At 48.7% G+C, this 17,077-nt stretch overlaps 2 protein-coding genes across 3 annotated transcripts; one reads left to right on the top strand and one right to left on the bottom strand.

Moving 5' to 3' along the window:
- Positions 1–4,892, bottom strand: TSN (translin). 2 transcript variants are annotated; one of them, XM_042827379.1, is made up of 6 exons: positions 4,809–4,892; positions 4,618–4,732; positions 3,228–3,324; positions 2,466–2,581; positions 1,827–1,906; positions 1–1,516 (listed from the first exon to the last, which is right to left on the bottom strand). In XM_042827379.1, exons 1-6 carry the CDS (start codon positions 4,872–4,874, stop codon positions 1,280–1,282), a joined length of 711 nt encoding a protein of 236 aa, XP_042683313.1. In that variant the 5' UTR covers positions 4,875–4,892; the 3' UTR covers positions 1–1,279. The 2 variants fall into 2 exon arrangements, with proteins under 2 accessions (XP_042683313.1, XP_042683314.1); XM_042827380.1 differs by having other exon boundaries at positions 4,639–4,732.
- Positions 4,893–5,271: 379 nt separating this feature from the next.
- Positions 5,272–8,835, top strand: NIFK (nucleolar protein interacting with the FHA domain of MKI67). Its single transcript, XM_042827376.1, is given in 7 exon segments — positions 5,272–5,394; positions 5,481–5,606; positions 6,188–6,296; positions 6,835–7,046; positions 7,265–7,342; positions 8,285–8,429; positions 8,432–8,835. Coding segments are annotated over 7 exon segments (825 nt in total). The 5' UTR covers positions 5,272–5,283; the 3' UTR covers positions 8,476–8,835.
- The last annotated feature ends 8,242 nt before the right edge of the window (positions 8,836–17,077 follow it).

Genomic DNA, 17,077 nt, shown 5'->3' with positions numbered 1-17,077 from the left:
TTAGCAAATGGCCAAAGAACAGTTTTTATTGGCCAAAGTAACCAAGAAACCATTTCCTTCCAATAAACAAAATAAAAACATAACTGAAACAATGGGAAACATTTGTCAACTAATTGAAACACTAACTAACCCACGTAAGCTTGATTGTTCATATTCATCCTCTGGAAATATTCCTCCTTCTAAACAAGCTGCTTCTCTCTTGTGCTACTGCACCCCCTGAAGTAAGGAAGTGGAAAGACTCAAAGTCATCGAGGACAAGAGAACAAATGCACTGGGAGGTATGGATCTGTCCATCTGCACAGATGGAAAAGGCTGTTGGTATCTGCAAATATCTCACATGCAAAGTATCTGACACTAATAGTTTCCCTTTTGGGGGGCACACATTTTACTATGTGAACTTTTTAAACCCAGGAAACAATCATGGCCTATACAGATTGTTAAAACTCAAATCCTACCTGCACTTTGTCAGTTAACACTTCTCTATTCATAAACTTTGCTAGTTCAAAAGAAAATAAAAAAGCTACAGAGTTCCTAATGTAAATGACTGTGTTCAAACTCAACATTTACTCATGTCAGTAAATGAGACAGCAGCCAGTAAAAGCAGATAGTTGAGAAAGCCTTGTACACTCTGGTAGCAGGCATGTTGGAGGGGAAAAATGAGGAAGATGCACCCAGGTGTAATGCACTGATTCCAAGGGGAGATAGGCTAACTGGAGCCATTCTAAAAGATCTGGTTAATAAAAGTTATGCAAATCTGTTCAACTTAACTGATGTCGGTGAAAATTAAAAAAAAAAAAAACCAACAAACAACAAAAGCAAAACAACCCAGTGTCTTAGAAAATCCATACTGATGTTTATAGACTGTGCTTTTAAGACGTCACAAGCATCGGCACCAAGCTGCATGCTGTGCACACATCTTTAAAGGGGTGTGAGTAGAAACAGCTGCAGCACACAACTCCCAGAGCACTGAAGTAACACTACAGACCCAGTGAGAATTCTGGCTTGTGGGAGTTACTGACCACCTGCTGTTGTGCACAGAACAGCAACGTGTGTTCTGACAGAGGAATTTAACTGGGAACAGAGGGCCTGCAGCGCTAACCTACACATGATTTTACAAAACATTTTGAGATCTAACACCCATACTACACCTTTTGTAAGAAAATAGAGAGCAGCTATCGGCTGCAGTTCTTCTAAACTACTGTAGGAAGGCTTTGCTAGCATGCCTCCAAACTTGGCAACCATGTGAGGTAATCAACGATGCTGTTAAAATCAGCATCCTTCATTTCTCTCCACCCGCGCCACCCGCTGCCTCCTTATTGAGTCCTCTGATGGACAGGTCATAAACCACTTCCTCAATCTTCTTGACGTCGTATTTCAGGCCGTCGTAACGCTTCCTCAGGGAGTCGTTCTTCAGGTTGAGGAGACGGAAGCCCGAATCCAACTCGTTGATAAAGGTTGAGATGCGCAGCGGGCGAGAATAGTCACCGGCTGTGACACTGTTCACTGCCAGCCTGGCCTGGGAGAAGAGGCACAAATCAGCTGGGAGAACGTCAGAGGAACACACTGCAGCCACTCCCCCTTTCCCATCGAATCCTTTAGCAAACGCAGATCTGTTGACCAGACTCGTGAATCTTCAATCCAGAGCCTCGTTTAACACTTAATGTATCAGTGAGGAACAACCCTGACACACAGACAAGCAGTTGGCTCAAGGTCAGACTCCTTCAAATACAAACCATAATGACACAAACTACTCGGGACAGTTAGAAGAATAACGGCTACTCCTGTGTCAGTTTCAACCCAAACATTTGCATGGATATCTTCCCTACCAGCTCACTGGCCAGAGTTAAGACACCAGAAAGGTAGTCTTCAATGTCCAGGTGGAAGCCCCTCTCCCGATCAGCTTCAACTAAGAAAAAAGCAGAGTGGTGATCAGGTGATGCTGAACATGAGCAGAACCAGCAAGCTGAAATTGCATTTATTTATTGGAGCTAATTTGAAATATCAAATTTACGAAATATTATTACAAAATAAAAAGCATCCTCTTCCTGCATATGATGCAATCACCGCCTCTTCATAGCATTTTGATTTAGCATCTTTTACATCCTCAACCAGACTTGCAATAGGTCGTAATTAATCTAACACAATAACTGAATTTACAGAGAGCAGAGAGGTCTGCAGTCTTTTTGGTGTTTTTTTTTTCCCCTCAAATCCTGTGCTCTGAGACGCAATGGTTCTCTCACAGCATAAAAAAATCTTTTCTTTTTAAGCACCAAACCAAAAGGTGAGAAAAACAAGCAGTCACCCTTGTGTTATTCTTTTGGCAGAGAGGCGGTCTGCATGCACGCTCTTTGCAATGAAGAACTTACTAATGCATAACTACTCTTGTTTACATTCAGTTCTCCAATTCCAAGCTACACCACCTGAAAACTTCACAGGTTTTCTCTCTTCTGTTACAACAAACTTACTCCCAAGTATTTCTGCAACAGCTTCTCGGGTCACCAACGTTTCTGTCTCCAGGTAGACTACAAAGGCTGCCAGAAACACCAACCGCTGAAGCACAAACCTCCAGTGCTCATGAAATCTGTTGATTGACACCAAATCATGATAAAAAATAAGCAACATCCATTATCGAGGAACGAGCATTTCAAATGTCTGCAGTACAGACTGCTTTCTACCGTTACACATCACACTCTGCAAGATTATTTGCTCACCAAACTACACTGAGCTTGAAATCCACTCCTCAGTCCCCCAGAACTACCCCTGTGCTGAACATCAGCACTGCTCTCAGCTCGCTGTTTCTCAGGCTCTCACACCCACCAGACAATCACCTCCTTCCCTCCTGCCTCCCAGCAGCATTTCTGAGCTGGCATTCTTGGTCTATGATTTGTTCTTGCTACACACTGTCCCCTTCTGGCGGCAAATAAAACAAAGGCGGTGACTTCATTTATGATCTGTAGAATCAAACAGCTACTTTGTGGCAGATTTAGAGCTATGTTTTCAGAAATGTCCCTAACCTAACAGCTTAACTGAAATTAATGGAGCAGCGGATGCTTTCACAAACAAGGGATGCACCAACAGAACACCAATTTCTTAAGTTTTCCTTTCTAAGATCTCACACTTGTCTACTGCTCATCAGTTCTCAAGCAGAACCACTGGGCCCATAAGCCTTTAAAATCACTCTTCTAAAGTAATGGTGCCAAATACACTCGCCCCATGCTCAGATCCACCTGTAATACTGATCAGCAGGAAACTTAGTCTTCAGAGATTCCATCTGTGTTCTTACTGTACTGAAGTGTTCCCGAGCCTTCTGACATTTCTTTGGTACTGAAAAAGAAACAGTGCAACATTCAGTGCTCCACAAAGAACAGGGTTTTGAAAACAAAGAGCTGTAAATGCACTAATGCTCCTCTGAAGACACTGCTCACTTTTGTCCAAAACAGCTCACCAACATTCAGGTTGCTCTGAGCAGTCATAGCTACAGCACCAGGCACAGGTAGGTCACAAATACCCCAGAGTTTCGGCTCCTTAGCTTTGAATTTGAGACAAGACACTCCAGTGTTACTTAAGGAACACTGTTAATGGTGACTAATTACTTCTGCCATAGAACTTAAGCTGTGGGTGAAGTCTGCATTTTGTAGAGGATACTGATTGAAGGAAACACCAGGTCATGCAATCACAAAGAAGTAATGGGAGATGCAAAAAGAGAGGAGGGAAGGGATGAACACAGGATCACCATGTTATTCACCTGCAGACTGAACCAAGGAGCAAATAAGGCTGGTGCCCATGCGTGTAACGGGGCTACAAATGTGTAATGATGAGGGACAGATGAGAAGAGATGGGGAAAGGCTAAAAGGGGCATTGAGTACAAGGTCAGACAGACCCCATCTGAGGTAGAAGAGCTGTACTTTTAAAGGCCTGTACGTGCAGTACTGCAGCCTGACACACTCAGCAGCAGCACTGCACTGAATGGTTTTATCATCAGTCACTGCGAAAGAGCTGCAGCCCCACAATGAAAGAGGTCAGCCTGCAGCTCCATGGGAACAGGTTTAGCCAAGAGGTATTTTAAATCCCTGGAGAACAGGGGAAAGCCACTGTGCAGTATAATGTTCTAAGTACCACCAAACAGTACAGAAAATTGCCCTCTATCAAACTTCCAGTTATCACACAGTTCTATGAAGGTAACTCGAGCCACCCCTCGCCTTTCCCTTTGGCATTACAGATTGCCTTGTCTGGTTTAAATCTGCCAAGTGCTTTCATTGGCTCTCTGCTCTCCTCGAGTTCCATCTCTCTACTCCAACTGCTGATAAAGGACTCATTATAACAGATCTTGCAGCAGGGAGCAGCAAGCTGCACTCGTGACGGCACAAGAGAGGGCAGAGCACACAGCACGGCTTCTTTTGGCAGCAGCACCAGCTCAACCGGCAAGGAAATACAGCTGTAGTGACCAACCGCCATTACTTTCACTGCCACCTGTCACCTTCGAGGAGTTGCTAGGGTTAAGAAAGCTCAAATTACAGATACTGATACAGAACGCACGGCTAAACCCCTCGGTGCTACAAAGCCCGGGCTATTCGTCCCCATAACGTCTCCTGCGCTGGCCGGCTTTACTTCCTTTACCACGAACGGCCTCGCACTCACTGTCCTGGAATCCGTTCCCTTGGTGCACCCCCTGCAGCAGCGTCAGCATCTCGCGGGCCGTCTGCTCCAGCGCCTGCACGACCTTCCGGATCTCCTGCGGACACACAGCGCCGCCGCGGCTCAGCGCGCCGCCCGCCGCCCGCCGCCCCCCGGCCCGGCCCCGCGCGCACCTCTCGGATGTCCTGGTCGGCCGTCAGCGCGCCCTGCAGCTCCACGAACATGGCGCTCACTGACATGGCGCCCGCCGCCGGCTCCCGCCTCTGGGGCCTCCGAGCGGCTCCCGTCGCGACAGGCTGCCCCGCGTGGCGCCTGAGCGTCTCCGGGCTGCCCCGCGCGGCGCCTGACGGAGGGAGCCGGGGAGCCCGGACAGGCGAGGAAGAAGCGAAGGCGGGGAGCGGCCGGCGTCACGGCGCGGAGCCGCGAGGGCTCCTCCCCACGCTGCCGCCTTCCGTGCGAAGGCCGCGCTGCGCGGGGACGCGGCCCCGTTGCCGGGAGACGGGGCGCGAGGCGGGGGGGCGAGCAGCGCCCCGTTACTAGGAGACGGCACGGAGCCGCTGAGGAGAAGGCACGCACCTGCGCGCAACCGCCGCCGCGCGACACCGCCGCGAGGTTGGATGACGTGCTTCCGGCTGCGAGCGGGACAGCATGGCGGCGGCGGGAGCTGGGGCGCCGACGTCCTTTTTGTCCCTGGAGCCGCAGCTGCAGCGCACGGTCCAGAAGAAAGTGCGGCGCGTCCGCAAGAACCGGGTGGCCGAGGTGAGTGGGGCTCCGGGAGGGGCGAGCCGAGCCGCGCCGCTCTGTCCCGATCCGTTCGGCGCTGACGCGGCCGTTGTGCCCCGCAGGAGGAGCTGACGCCGGGCGTCGTGTACGTGGGGCACCTCCCGCGCGGGCTGGGCGAGCCGCAGCTCCGGCAGTACTTCGAGCAGTTCGGCACCGTGCGGCGGCTGCGGCTCTCCAGGAGCAAGAAGGTACGTAGAGCATGGCGGGCCGCGGCACCGCGTGGGGGAACTCGGCTGCAATTTCCTGAGCGGGCGGAGGGAGGCTCTCCGCTACTCGCCGTGCCTGAGAAATGAGGGCTTGAGTTGAATTCGAGGGTGAGGGCTTAGGGCCGGCGGTATCAAAACCGCCGCTGGGCGGTCACGGTGGCTGTGAAATGGCGCCCCATTTTTCCCCACCTAGATGTAGGGGTGTGAGAAGCGTGAGCAGAGCGCACTGATTCGCGGTAGAACCTGAAATGTCCCAGGAAGGGCTGTGCTGTCTCACTTGTGGCTTCGTGTTTGTGAATTTACCATCTAGCATTGCTGTATGATAGCAACAGGAAGGTGAGCGTACGTTGCTGAACAGTTTGTTTCATGCGCAGGTATATATTTACAAATTCTGTCTGACCAACGTGGGACTGAACCTGGTGCTTTTTTGAGAACTCACTGAGCTGTGTGAAAATGCTTACATGCAGTTGAAAATGTACATTAACTCTGGGAGCACAAAACATTTTAATTCAGCTCTACAGGCACCAAAACAGCGTTTCAGGTCTCTCTGCTGTTGCTTGCAGACAGGAGGGAGCAAAGGCTACGCCTTCATCGAGTTCGAGTGTGACGATGTGGCCAAGATTGTCGCAGACACAATGAACAATTACCTCTTTTCTGAAAGACTGCTCAAGTGTGAGTATGGACCAAAGCGCACGGTCTGTGATGTGCAGAGCAAATCCCTGTACACGCGTGTTATTTCTCAGGGAGCTGTATGAAGAATCTTGTTTCTGTAATAGTTTTCTTTGTCCCCAGGGTATTTTCTTCTGTGTTGATCACATAGCACAGTGTCAGGGAGGGGTGGGGCTGCTGCAGAACCCGTTCCTTTAATGCAGATTTTTTTTTCATTTAACCTGTTGTAGCTGTGTAGTTAGGCGTTCTTTTGGTTAAAAAGTTAATGAAATTAGCAAGCTTCTCAGGTGTTCTTTCTTAAAGGAATGTGAGCCAGATAGCTGCATCAGTTCTGAAAGTTGGGTCTCTCAGAGTGCTCTTCTGTTCCATTCTTCCACTCCCTGTCTGCTGCGTATTCAGTTACTTTCTGCCTTCTGCGTTCCTACAGTGCTGTAACAGCACTTGCTATGGCTGTGGGTAACATTACAAAGGGGCCCGACTGGCGTTGGTGAGAAGAGCAGCTTTGCTATCAATCACCTGCTGTCGTATGCCTGTGGTACAGGTCAGTTCATGCCTCCTGAAAGGGTGCACGCAAACCTCTTCAAAAACAGCGACCGGATGTTTCAGAAGCCCTCTCAGCCCGCAGTGAAGCGGTACAATAAGGTCCGTTCCCTCGTGGAGAAGGCAAAGATGGCAAAGCGGCTGCTGCGGAAGGAGAACTGCTTGCGGAAGAGGTTGGCCGAAAAGGGGATCAAGTACAACTTCCCTGGATTTGTAAGTCTGGGGTGGTTTTGATGAGGTTTTGATTCGTAGGTCACAGAAGAGCAATAGGGGTTTTTCCTAAGCTCTGGACTGTGTGTAATTTGGGTGATTCCTGTAGCAAAGCTTTTGTAGTTAAAAAGCAAAAAAAAACCAAACCTATAGACTGTTAGGTAAGAGTTTCTTCATATGGGAAATTTGTAGTGATTCACCTTATCTGTTTTGCTTCCCAGGCTGCACAGAGCCTTCCTGTGAGGAGGAAGAAAGTTAAAACAACAAAGGCCAAACAGAACGCTTCTTTGAGTAGCCAGGTAAGAGCAAACAGTGCTGGTGCTGCCCAGCACCCCAACCGTCCACCCTGAGACAGATGGTTCAAGTCTGCAACTGGTTTCTTTCTGCTGATTTCAGTGCCTGGAAACCTGGGCATTGTTTTCCTCTGGGAGGTGTGTGTGGCAAAAGAGGGTCGTTAGGGGTGGATGAACACACTGGAATGGAAGGCAGCGGTTGAATCCCCTCAGTTCTTTGTCCCGTTGGGGTAATTAGCAGCAAAGGCTTCTGCCTACGCATTATTATGAGCAGTTTGCCATCTCCCTCATGCTCTGCAGGTGTGATTTTCCAATATTTTAAAAGTTGATACCAGCTGAAACTAGCAGGATAAAAGGAAGCACCAGGTTATCAGCACTGAGATGTGGGACACCAGCAGTCAAAATCTTTCAAGTATCAGCATTTTTGTTTTGTTTCATTACTGTTTTTTTTTTAAAAAAAAAAAATTATTTAATTTCTTTTTACTTTTCATAATTGGTGTAGGGCTGTGTTTAGAAAGACAGGAAAACTCAGTTGTGAGAAATGACTGAAATGATAAGACTGTAATGTTTCTGCTCTGCTGTGGGCTTGGACGTGGTGTTTTTGTCTGCCATTCGCTAATAACTTCGGTGTGTTTTTTGCCTGACTTTCTCCATCTTAGAATTTTAGTCCTTTGAGTCAGGAAATAAAAAGTTTAGAAAACCAACATTCATAATGGCATAGTGGAAAACATTAATTTAGCTTTGCATTTCACATCTGCTCTTCTGGAGATGACACTCCCAGTCTGAAGAAGGACTGCCTGAAGGCAGTTATAAAAACGAAACGGTTTCCCTAGGACATGGAAGTTGTGAAGGAAGGCTGCACTGAGGTGCCTTGTGGTATTACGAAGGCAGTGATAACTTTCTCTGGCAGATGCTTTGCAGTGAATGATGTCTTTCTGATCTCTTCAGGATCCTACTCCGGTCTGTACGCCTACAGTGCTTGAGCGCCGGAAAGGTCAGCAAGCGGATGATGACACAGATGACAATGAAATAATGATCAAACTGCCCCCTCCGAGTGTTAAGAAAGCTGTGCAGAGACCAAAGAAACAGCCAAGGAAAAAAAACAACCTGAAGAAACAAAAGTAGGCTTAAAATTCTGACAGCCATAGCCGTGTTTTTCCTCTTTCTCAACTCAAAATGATGAGGTGGAGCTTGCCCTGTCTCAGTTTTTCTGATCAGACTGGTTGTCTTTCATGGGCAGGGAAAATATTCACAAATAGTCCCCTCCTGTTAGCTGTTGGGGAGCTCTATCTTCACTGCCTGTGAAGATTTTCTTGACTTTGCACTCATGAGTGCCTGTAGTCATGCCAGAACCTTGTGTTAATTCTGTAATTTGTCCATAGCACACACAGATTTGAAAGGCAATGTTAGGTTATCCATGCTGAGCCTGCTGATGGCATCTGTATTTTATACTTATTAATGATGACTTAAAATACAATTTCTAAGTGTTCTTAGTTGCATTGGCTTTTGTAGTGCTTCTGTTTAACTGAAAGTCTGTGCTGTATGTGAATTCTCACATAATTACACAAATAGAAGGGGAGAGGTTTTTTGTTGTGTTTTTTTCCCTCCTTCAAGAAAGACATTCCCTGCATTTCATCTTGCTGGTGGTCAGTCAGGTTTTCCCAGAGCTGTCTTGGGCAGAAACAGGACACAATGCTGCCCCTGCAAGCCATTGGCTTTCAGTCCTGCTTTCGGCAATGCTGGGAACGTCACCCTTTGCCACAGTGTGGAATGGACAAAGGATTTGAAAAGGCTTCAGGAAGGTGAGAAGAGATGGAGGTAGATGTGATTATAATGACATTCTCTCCGTGACTCAAATCACTTTGCTGTTGGGGAACTGCTGGGGAAGCCACTTGGCTGAGTTTGTCTTTACACCAAACACTCGTCACCTTAGGCACGCAATGGAGTTCCACTGACAGCCTGATGACCACCATCAGCCACTGTTGGCTGTTTTTTGGGGTGGGCACATCTACTTACCAATGTGAAACAGGCTGTGTTTACACCTCAGGCCTCTAGAACATGTAGTTAAGGTTTGGAGCGTGCTTTGAGATTAATTAATGTGACCACCGTGGTTGGCAGAAATGCCAACACGCTTTGAGTGTGTTAGGAACAGATAAGCAGCACTGGAAAAGGTTACTGCAAGACTTCATACAACAGAGCAACAGAAGAGAAATAAAATGTATCTGCCCAGAGTGAACAGTTTTCTTTTAAAATGCATATTTTTAACTTTGTGTTGTGGAAGTCGAGATGGCAGTGAGCAGTGTGATGCAGTCAGTCTTGTGTGGAGCCAGGTCCCTTGAATGCAGCCTGACACAGGAGGGCAGCACTGCAGTTGTGTGGGACACACTGCTCTGGCAAGCAGCGTTAGTTCTGGGAATTGACCTCCCACATTTACAGAGAAACTGATCTAGGCCAAGCCGTTTGGAGTGACCTGCATTGGTGTGCCTGCTGCACCTCTAAGATGACAGGAGAATAAGAATAAGAATGCAGGAGAAATCTGAGATGAATCTTAAATATTCCTGTTCCTTTGGTGCTGCCACCATTAATACTACTTCTGCCAAGGCTCTTCAGTTAAAGCTGCTCTTAAGACAGTGTAACTTACACAGTATAGTTTCACTTTCATTGAGGTCTTAGTAACTCCTTCCCAGCCTTTTAAGCTTGTGCTGCTTTCTCTCTCTTCTGCTGCTCCTCCTGGTGCCAGGTCTTCTGCCCATGCCTGGGAGCCTCTGTGTGCTTGCTGCTTTTTTCCTTGCTGGACCCTGTGGCTTCTTTTCACGCTGCCTGTCATGCTTGTCTGGTTGCATGAGCTTCCAGAGCATTACTCGCATGCTTCTGTGGGTCTCTTGGAAAGGTTTGTGTATCTGAACTAGGACCTTGGTTTCTGCTCTCTTCATATTTGTGTGGCAGTACAAGTCTTGATAGGAAGAAGATAATCCTGAAAACTGTGTTGATAATAAGATCTGCTTCCTGCTATAATTTTCTTTTCTTGTTGGTTTTTGAATTGAGATTGACTTAGATGGTGACTCTTAAAATGAAACAAAAATTGTGCCGTTCGAGTAACAGTCACTAAGCAGGGAGCTCTCAGCAGAAGGGTAAGTTTTCTTGGTGACAGTTTCTGTTTTTAGGCTGCCTGAGTTATTAATATACTGCTGTCCTGGGAGATGTGCATAAGCAGAAATTCAGACACCTGATACTTGCCAAACATATTTTCCATAGCAAATGAACAGACGTGCTGTGTCATGAGTTATGCCTCAGTCCATGCACTGATCTTCATTTTTCAGCTCTCCAGTCGTTGGTTCATTCTTGCACAAACATGAATTTTATGTTTATGCCCTGGATTTAGGGCAGGCAGTGCACTGTTCTTACAGTGATGCAAGGTGTGCTGGGGATTTTGTTTTCAAGGCACAGCTTGCAAGCTCTCTGCCTTTCTGTGATGAGAAACTTTCTGGAGTTGGTACCTAGTACCATTTTCAAGCTTTAGAAATACAGATGCTCTTTAGCAAAGCCTGCTCATTTACACTCATTAAGCTTCCTCTGTTTTGCAGGAAGGGGAATGCAGCTTAGGAGTACACAGTGTTCCCCAGTACATGAAACGTTGAAAGTAAAAGAGGAAAGAAAGGCAGATTTAGCTGAAAAATAGAGGGAAGATAGAAATGATGAAGCCAGTCTGGAGAAAAAGGTGTGTCTGAACTTGGCAGTGTTAGACTGCTAGAAATTGAAGAAATTAAATGGAATTGTTTTTATCACCTGTTAGATGTGGGATAGGCTCCCCGGACCTCACAGTGCATGAGCAGTGTGCTAGGAATGGATGGTCTGGATGGCAGTGCCTGCCTGTAGCCCCAAGCAAGGAGAGCAGGCTGGGCAAGTGACTTGTTCTTGTCAGTAACTACCCTGTTTGCTTGCCTGGCTTTTAAATGTCTGCAGCCCCAAGGAACAAGGTTAAAACCAGTTTGCAAATGGTTCACAGCACAAGGGAAGAATTGTGGCTGTGAGAAGTGGCATCCTGCTCTCCATGCAAAGTACCAGCAGGGCTGGGGGGCTCTGGCATCTTCTCCCTCTCCCAGCTGTCTGTGCTGAGCTGTTTGGTCCACGTTGTGCCTGTGTGATGCAGGAGTCTGGGCAGGGCTGTTTGTGCCGTGTGCTGTGCAAGTCCCTGATCCTGGGCAAGGTATTGCAGGGAGGGTAACAGAAGCGTGTGGGACGCAGTTGCTGTCAGATGTGTTCCAGGAGCTCCTACAGGTCCTTCTCTCACACCAGATTCCCTCATTGTCCAGTAAGCCATTCAAACACATCCTGTTAGGCTGGAAACTCCGTAATCCGAACCCCACGAAACATCCAACTCCAGGCACTGACAGTCTGCACCATTTTGGCTGAGGATGCGTGGAGACCACTCTAAACTGCTTGGAATGGAGAAGGTGGGAATGTGGTGAGAAGGATCATGTGCCACGATTCTGCCTGACGTTGCTAACCCAGGCATGTCCCTCCTGCCTGAGGGCAGCAGCTGTCAGAGCCCAGGAAGCGATTCACTGCAGCGGTGAGAACTGCTGAAGTGAGACATTTTCTCCTGTGTGGGGATGGTGAGGCCTCTTGTTGCTTTACACCCAGCATTAATTAAGCACGTGTCAGGGATGGAGCTGCTTAGCTGTCCTGGGAGCCATGGATTACTTACACAGCTGAGTTCCTGTGGCCAGTAGCTATGTGGATCTCATATGCTGGGAAAGGATATGCTGTGAGGGGGTTCCTGCACAGATCTTGGCTCTAATCAGAGAGGAAAATGCTGGTTTATGGTTTTCTTCAACCCTTGGGCTGCCTTACTGCAAACAGTTCCAGTGTGTGCAGATTCACATTAAAGCTCCAGTGTACTGAATAATGCAGAGGTGAAAATGGGACGTGCAGCCGAAAATAGCTTTGTAAGAGATGGGGAAAAACAAGAACACAGACACTTCTGTCTGTTATTTGAGAGAGGTAACCGATGAAGCAGATAGGGAGCAGGAGCTGTGGAGCACCACCCATATGTGCAAAGCTGGGTGTCAGCACAGCATCTGCTCGCTGGAGCCTTGGAAGTATCTCAGAGGCACAGATGAAAAACAAAATGTTTTTCAGTGAGTTGGAAATGCTCTGTTCCTTCCTTTGCATTTTTCTGGTGCTGGCTGAGATGAGGGCTGGGTGAGCAGGTACCGACCTGGGGCTCAGATTGCTCTACAGTTGGACACTGCTGCCTGTTCCCCTGGTTTGTGTGTGGTTCTGTTTCTTTAAAATGGGCAGTGCCTCTGTCATGGTGCTGTTGTCAGTATGCCCTGCAGAAGGCAGAAGCACCAGGGGAAGTGAGCGTGGTCTGTACCAGGACAGCAGCAGCAGCACAGCTGCTTTGCTGCTGGCAGGGTTTGGATTTCTGTTGGGAGAGCTGGAAGAAACCCAGCGTGACTCCAAATGCCAGGCTGACCCTGCAGGATGGGCAGAGGAAAATGTAAAACAAAGCTATAAAGCATTTCTCTCAGGTTTCCTATGTAAAGTATGATGTTCTGTGGTTTATTAATTGGGTGATATTTCAAGGATACTCTACTGAATTGTTTCCTGAAAGCAAAGGATCCAAGTTTGCAGTTGCTGGAGCTGCAGGGCTCTGCCTGGGCAGGAGGGAGCTGTGCAAATGAAAAGTGCTCAGTTTAAAAGCAGTACACACACTCCTAAGGCAAACCTTACCCTCTGGTGTAATGTCAGTGCAGTCACGTCAGATGAATTGCAGCGCTTGTTTTGGTCCTGAACTCCCGGCTCATCTTTTTTTCCACTGGTTTGTAATTTTACAAGATGAAATCCTGCTGTGTCAGTGCATGATAGACATTCAATCCATTGGTTGTTAAGGGCCATTTGCAGTTGGTGATTTGGAGTCAGTTCTGAGCGGGCTGCCGGTGTGCGTGTGCTGTGCTGTTGTTCAGTGTCAGCCCTCCCACTGAATTTTATAAGAGCATTCATTAATTTCAGTAGAAATCTGCATCTGGGGTGAAGGGTGAGCTAATCTTTAGAAAGGTTCTTAATCCACTTACTTAGCTTCTTGCAAAGCTCAGCGTTTTTCCCTTGTCAAGAGCAAGCTGCATTGCTAACCTTGATATGTCACTTTCCAGTTGGTTTAATATTTGGGTGAGGATAAAAAGGAAATGTTTTTCAAAGATTAAAGAGATCCATGCTGGTAAGGTGTGTGTGTGTGTGATGTGCTTGTATAAAACAGGAGATGTGAGCGTAATTATAAGTGTTTGGATGGTGGAAAAAAAGGTAAAATGAAAACAGCAGATGATGAAACAGAACAAGAACAGGAAGGGAAAAATCCATCTGAATGTGTAAATGGGATGTTATGACGGAAGAGGAAATGGGGCTGAAATGTTGTTGAATGTCAATTTAAATGTAAGACAAAAATAGAATGCCTGTTAGTTTGACCTGTGAACGTCTTTTCCCAGAGGCCTGAGGGCTGCCAGGAAGAGCAGGGGCACACATACACTGCAACACACCCGTGAGACCCACTGCCTATGGCTGTCCAAGGCAGGACACCACTCGCCTCCCAGGCCGCTGCATTCAGTCCATCTCAGGTCAGAAAGGGTTGGAAGCACCAGCTTTCCAGTAGCCAGCACCCAGTTTTTGGGGGGTTTCAGCTTGAGTTACAAAACAAAAAAGCACCACAATTAACGCTGCCTTGATGTTGTGGCCAGGTGACCATCGTCTGCCTCCAGGGGCTGTAGGTCAATGCAGGAGGCCCAGGAGATGTGTGCATGGCTTGTGGGACCTCGTTGTCAATGGGAAATCAAACTCAATTGATACTGTGTGGGGGTGACCTTTATGTGGGATCTTTCTCCTGGCCATTGGATGGCCAAATTACTGTGAGCTTGTAGGCACACGCAGATGTGCCCGCATACACATGCCTCAATGCCATTTGCTCACTTCCCTTTAATCAAAGCCTACTGCTATCAGATTTTCCTTTCTCTTTGGTGACTGAAGCACAGCTTCATGTGCCTTTGCATGGGAGCTAAGTGGGTCAGCTGTTTTGTTAATGGCAATTCTCATGTGGAAAGAGCCTGATGTAGAACGTAAGGCTTGGCAGGAAAGCATCAATTAAAGGTAGCATATTGTCTGAGCTGAAAGTGTTCAAATCTGGAGCTGTGACAACTGTCGTGCAAGGGAAAGAATGAGGAATTGCTACATTAGTAGCTGATCCAGGCAAGGTAGTGCTTTCTCTGTTTCAAGTGTTCTGTCAGGGTACAAGCAAGGAGCTCATTCCCTGTTTCAGAGGTGAGGAGTAAGAGAAGGTGAGTTGCCCAGGGATGTTGCTAGAGCGGATCGACGCCACTTGGAAGCTTGGTCAGCACTTTGCATCAGTCTGTGCTATTTATCTTTGTGCCAGGAGCAGTGCTGCCTTTTCCTTAGCACAGCATGGGTGTGTTCAGGTGAACAGTGCCTGAGGTGTTATTGCCAGGGTTAGGGCAAAGGGAAAGATCCAGAGTTACAAGAATCAGGCAAAGCTGTGCCATCCCTTATCTATGCAAGCAGTGGAGCTGTGACAGCACATAAAAGAAATGTGGCTTTCGGAGTCTGCATGAGCGTATGCTCAACTCTAGGAAAACAACCCAGGGCCAGCCATGCTTTGGCTCCAGTCCTGTGCTCTCATGGGCAGCAAACTATCCTCATGTTACTTGTAAATGAGTGTTTCACCTTGGAGCGCTCAGCCTTCAGATTCCTGTGCAGACATTGTACAAAAGAGCCCTAAAGGAAAAGGGAGGAGCAAGTTGTTCAGGTACAGTGAGTTGTTTTACTGTGGATGCCCCATCCCTGGAGATGCTCAAGGCCATGCTGAATGGACTCTGGGCAGCCTCATCTGATGGGTGGCAACCAGCCCATGCAGAAGCTTGGAACTGGGTAGGCTTTAAGGTCCCTTCCAACCCAACCATTCTGTGATTCTATTAAGTAAGAGCCCCTCTCCCTCCCAGCTCTTCCTTCTGCTTCCCATTAGTTCTGTTTCACTGATGTGTTTTGTTTGAAAGAGCACTGTTTTAAAATAAAAGCTACTTTATATACGTATATTCCTGTATATTAAAAAAAAAACTTTTTGACTTTGCCCCTACTTCCAGCATTCTGGGCTCTAAATGCAGAAATCTCTAAGCTTATGTTTCACCTTCCAAATGAACTGTGTGTATATATATATATTTGCACGTACCTCCTTAGGACAAAACAGAGCTCTTCTCAGCAAGCAGGAAGTGGTGCATTTTGCAGGTGGTTGAGAAAAATCTGTGCTGCTTTGCTGGGAACAGCATAATCTCAGGAGGTGGATATTGCTACGTTTGTGCTGCGCTAGTCCTGTCTGTGCAGGAGATCCATGTGTGAGATGCATGAGTAAATGCTGATCTTTCAGAAATGAGAGCATAGTGAAAGCAAGTACCTTTATTTAGGTATATCTGTTACAAGGGTAATACTACCTGCTGGTAAACTACCAGCTAAAGCCTATGTCAAGCACTCGCGTGTGCTTTTCATAGCTCCTGTGGATGAGATACTGCTGTTTCCTTCACTTAAGTCCTTTTTGCACCCCTGGACGAATGCTCAAGGACTGACAGGAAAAGCATGCCCTTATCTAACAATAACTTTGGAGACATCTTTTTGAGATACTGATTTAGATCTGGTTCTGTCAGGAAAATTCAATCTCTTTCCTTTTGGAGTAGCCCGATGTGCTCCCATGATGGGTTTTTGTTCCAATTTGCTGTCAGCAACGGACACGCGAGTCTTCCATAGATAATGCTAGAACAAATACAATTGAAGCACCGTGGAAGCTGACATTCTGCCAGCCTGAGGGGAGGGCAGGCGGAACTCGGGCACGGTGGGAGCCCTGCAGCGGCCGTGGGTGAGCTCTCACACACGCACGGCTCGGGATCGCTGGGAGCCGCGGGGGCGCGGCACCGATCTGGGAAAAGCGGTCTGACGGAGCCGAGCTAGCGCTGCCTGCGCCTCAACCGCGTACCGAGAGGCGGCCCTGCGCTTAGCGGGCTGTGCAGACGGGCGTGTGAGCCGCGGTAGCCGAGGAGAAGGAGTCGTTTTTCCTCACAGACGAACACCCGCTCGCCGCTGTCCCCGGCGCGGCAGCGAGTCGCTCGGGCTGCGCGGAGCCCGCGGCCACGGCCAGCCCCGGCGCCGCGCTCTGAGGGCGCAGGGCGGGACCGCGCCCACGGGAGCCCCGCAGATCGCGCACTGCGCAGGCGCCGTAGCCGCGGCGACAGGGCAGAGCGGTGGGGCACAGCCCCGTGTAACGGCCGCGGGGGCGGGGCGAGCCCCCTCCCGCCGAAACGGCGCCTGCCGCTCCGGAAGTGGATGCGGCGCCGTGGTGGGGTCGTTCCGACTCCGGCCCTCCACGGCCGCCGCTAGAACGCCGGCCTCGCGCATGCGCGCCGCGCGCACTGATCTCACCGCCGCCCCGCCTTACCATAGAGACCGGTGAGAGGCGCGTTCCCTCCAGCCACCGCCTCGCGCTCTGTGGTAGAGACGCGTGAGGGATGGACGCGCGCTCCCCCTTGCGCATGCGCGCTGCCCGTCCGGGAGCCTTCTAGAGGCGCGGGGCGGTGCCGCACCTGCGCCGTGAGGCAAGGTTGGCGCATGCGCGCCGGCTCCCATTCTTCCCGTGGCAGCGGGGCGGGCGCAGCCATGCAGCGCAGCGGGCGCCGCCGCCGGCACTGA

Source organism: Centrocercus urophasianus, unplaced genomic scaffold (genome assembly GCF_019232065.1).
Source record: "Centrocercus urophasianus isolate 14NV4802_14NV808 unplaced genomic scaffold, USGS_Curo_1.0 seq_28, whole genome shotgun sequence".
Lineage (NCBI taxonomy): Eukaryota > Metazoa > Chordata > Aves > Galliformes > Phasianidae > Centrocercus > Centrocercus urophasianus.
The sequence above is the reverse complement of the archived record's forward strand: the minus strand, read 5'-3'. Positions and strand labels throughout refer to the sequence as shown.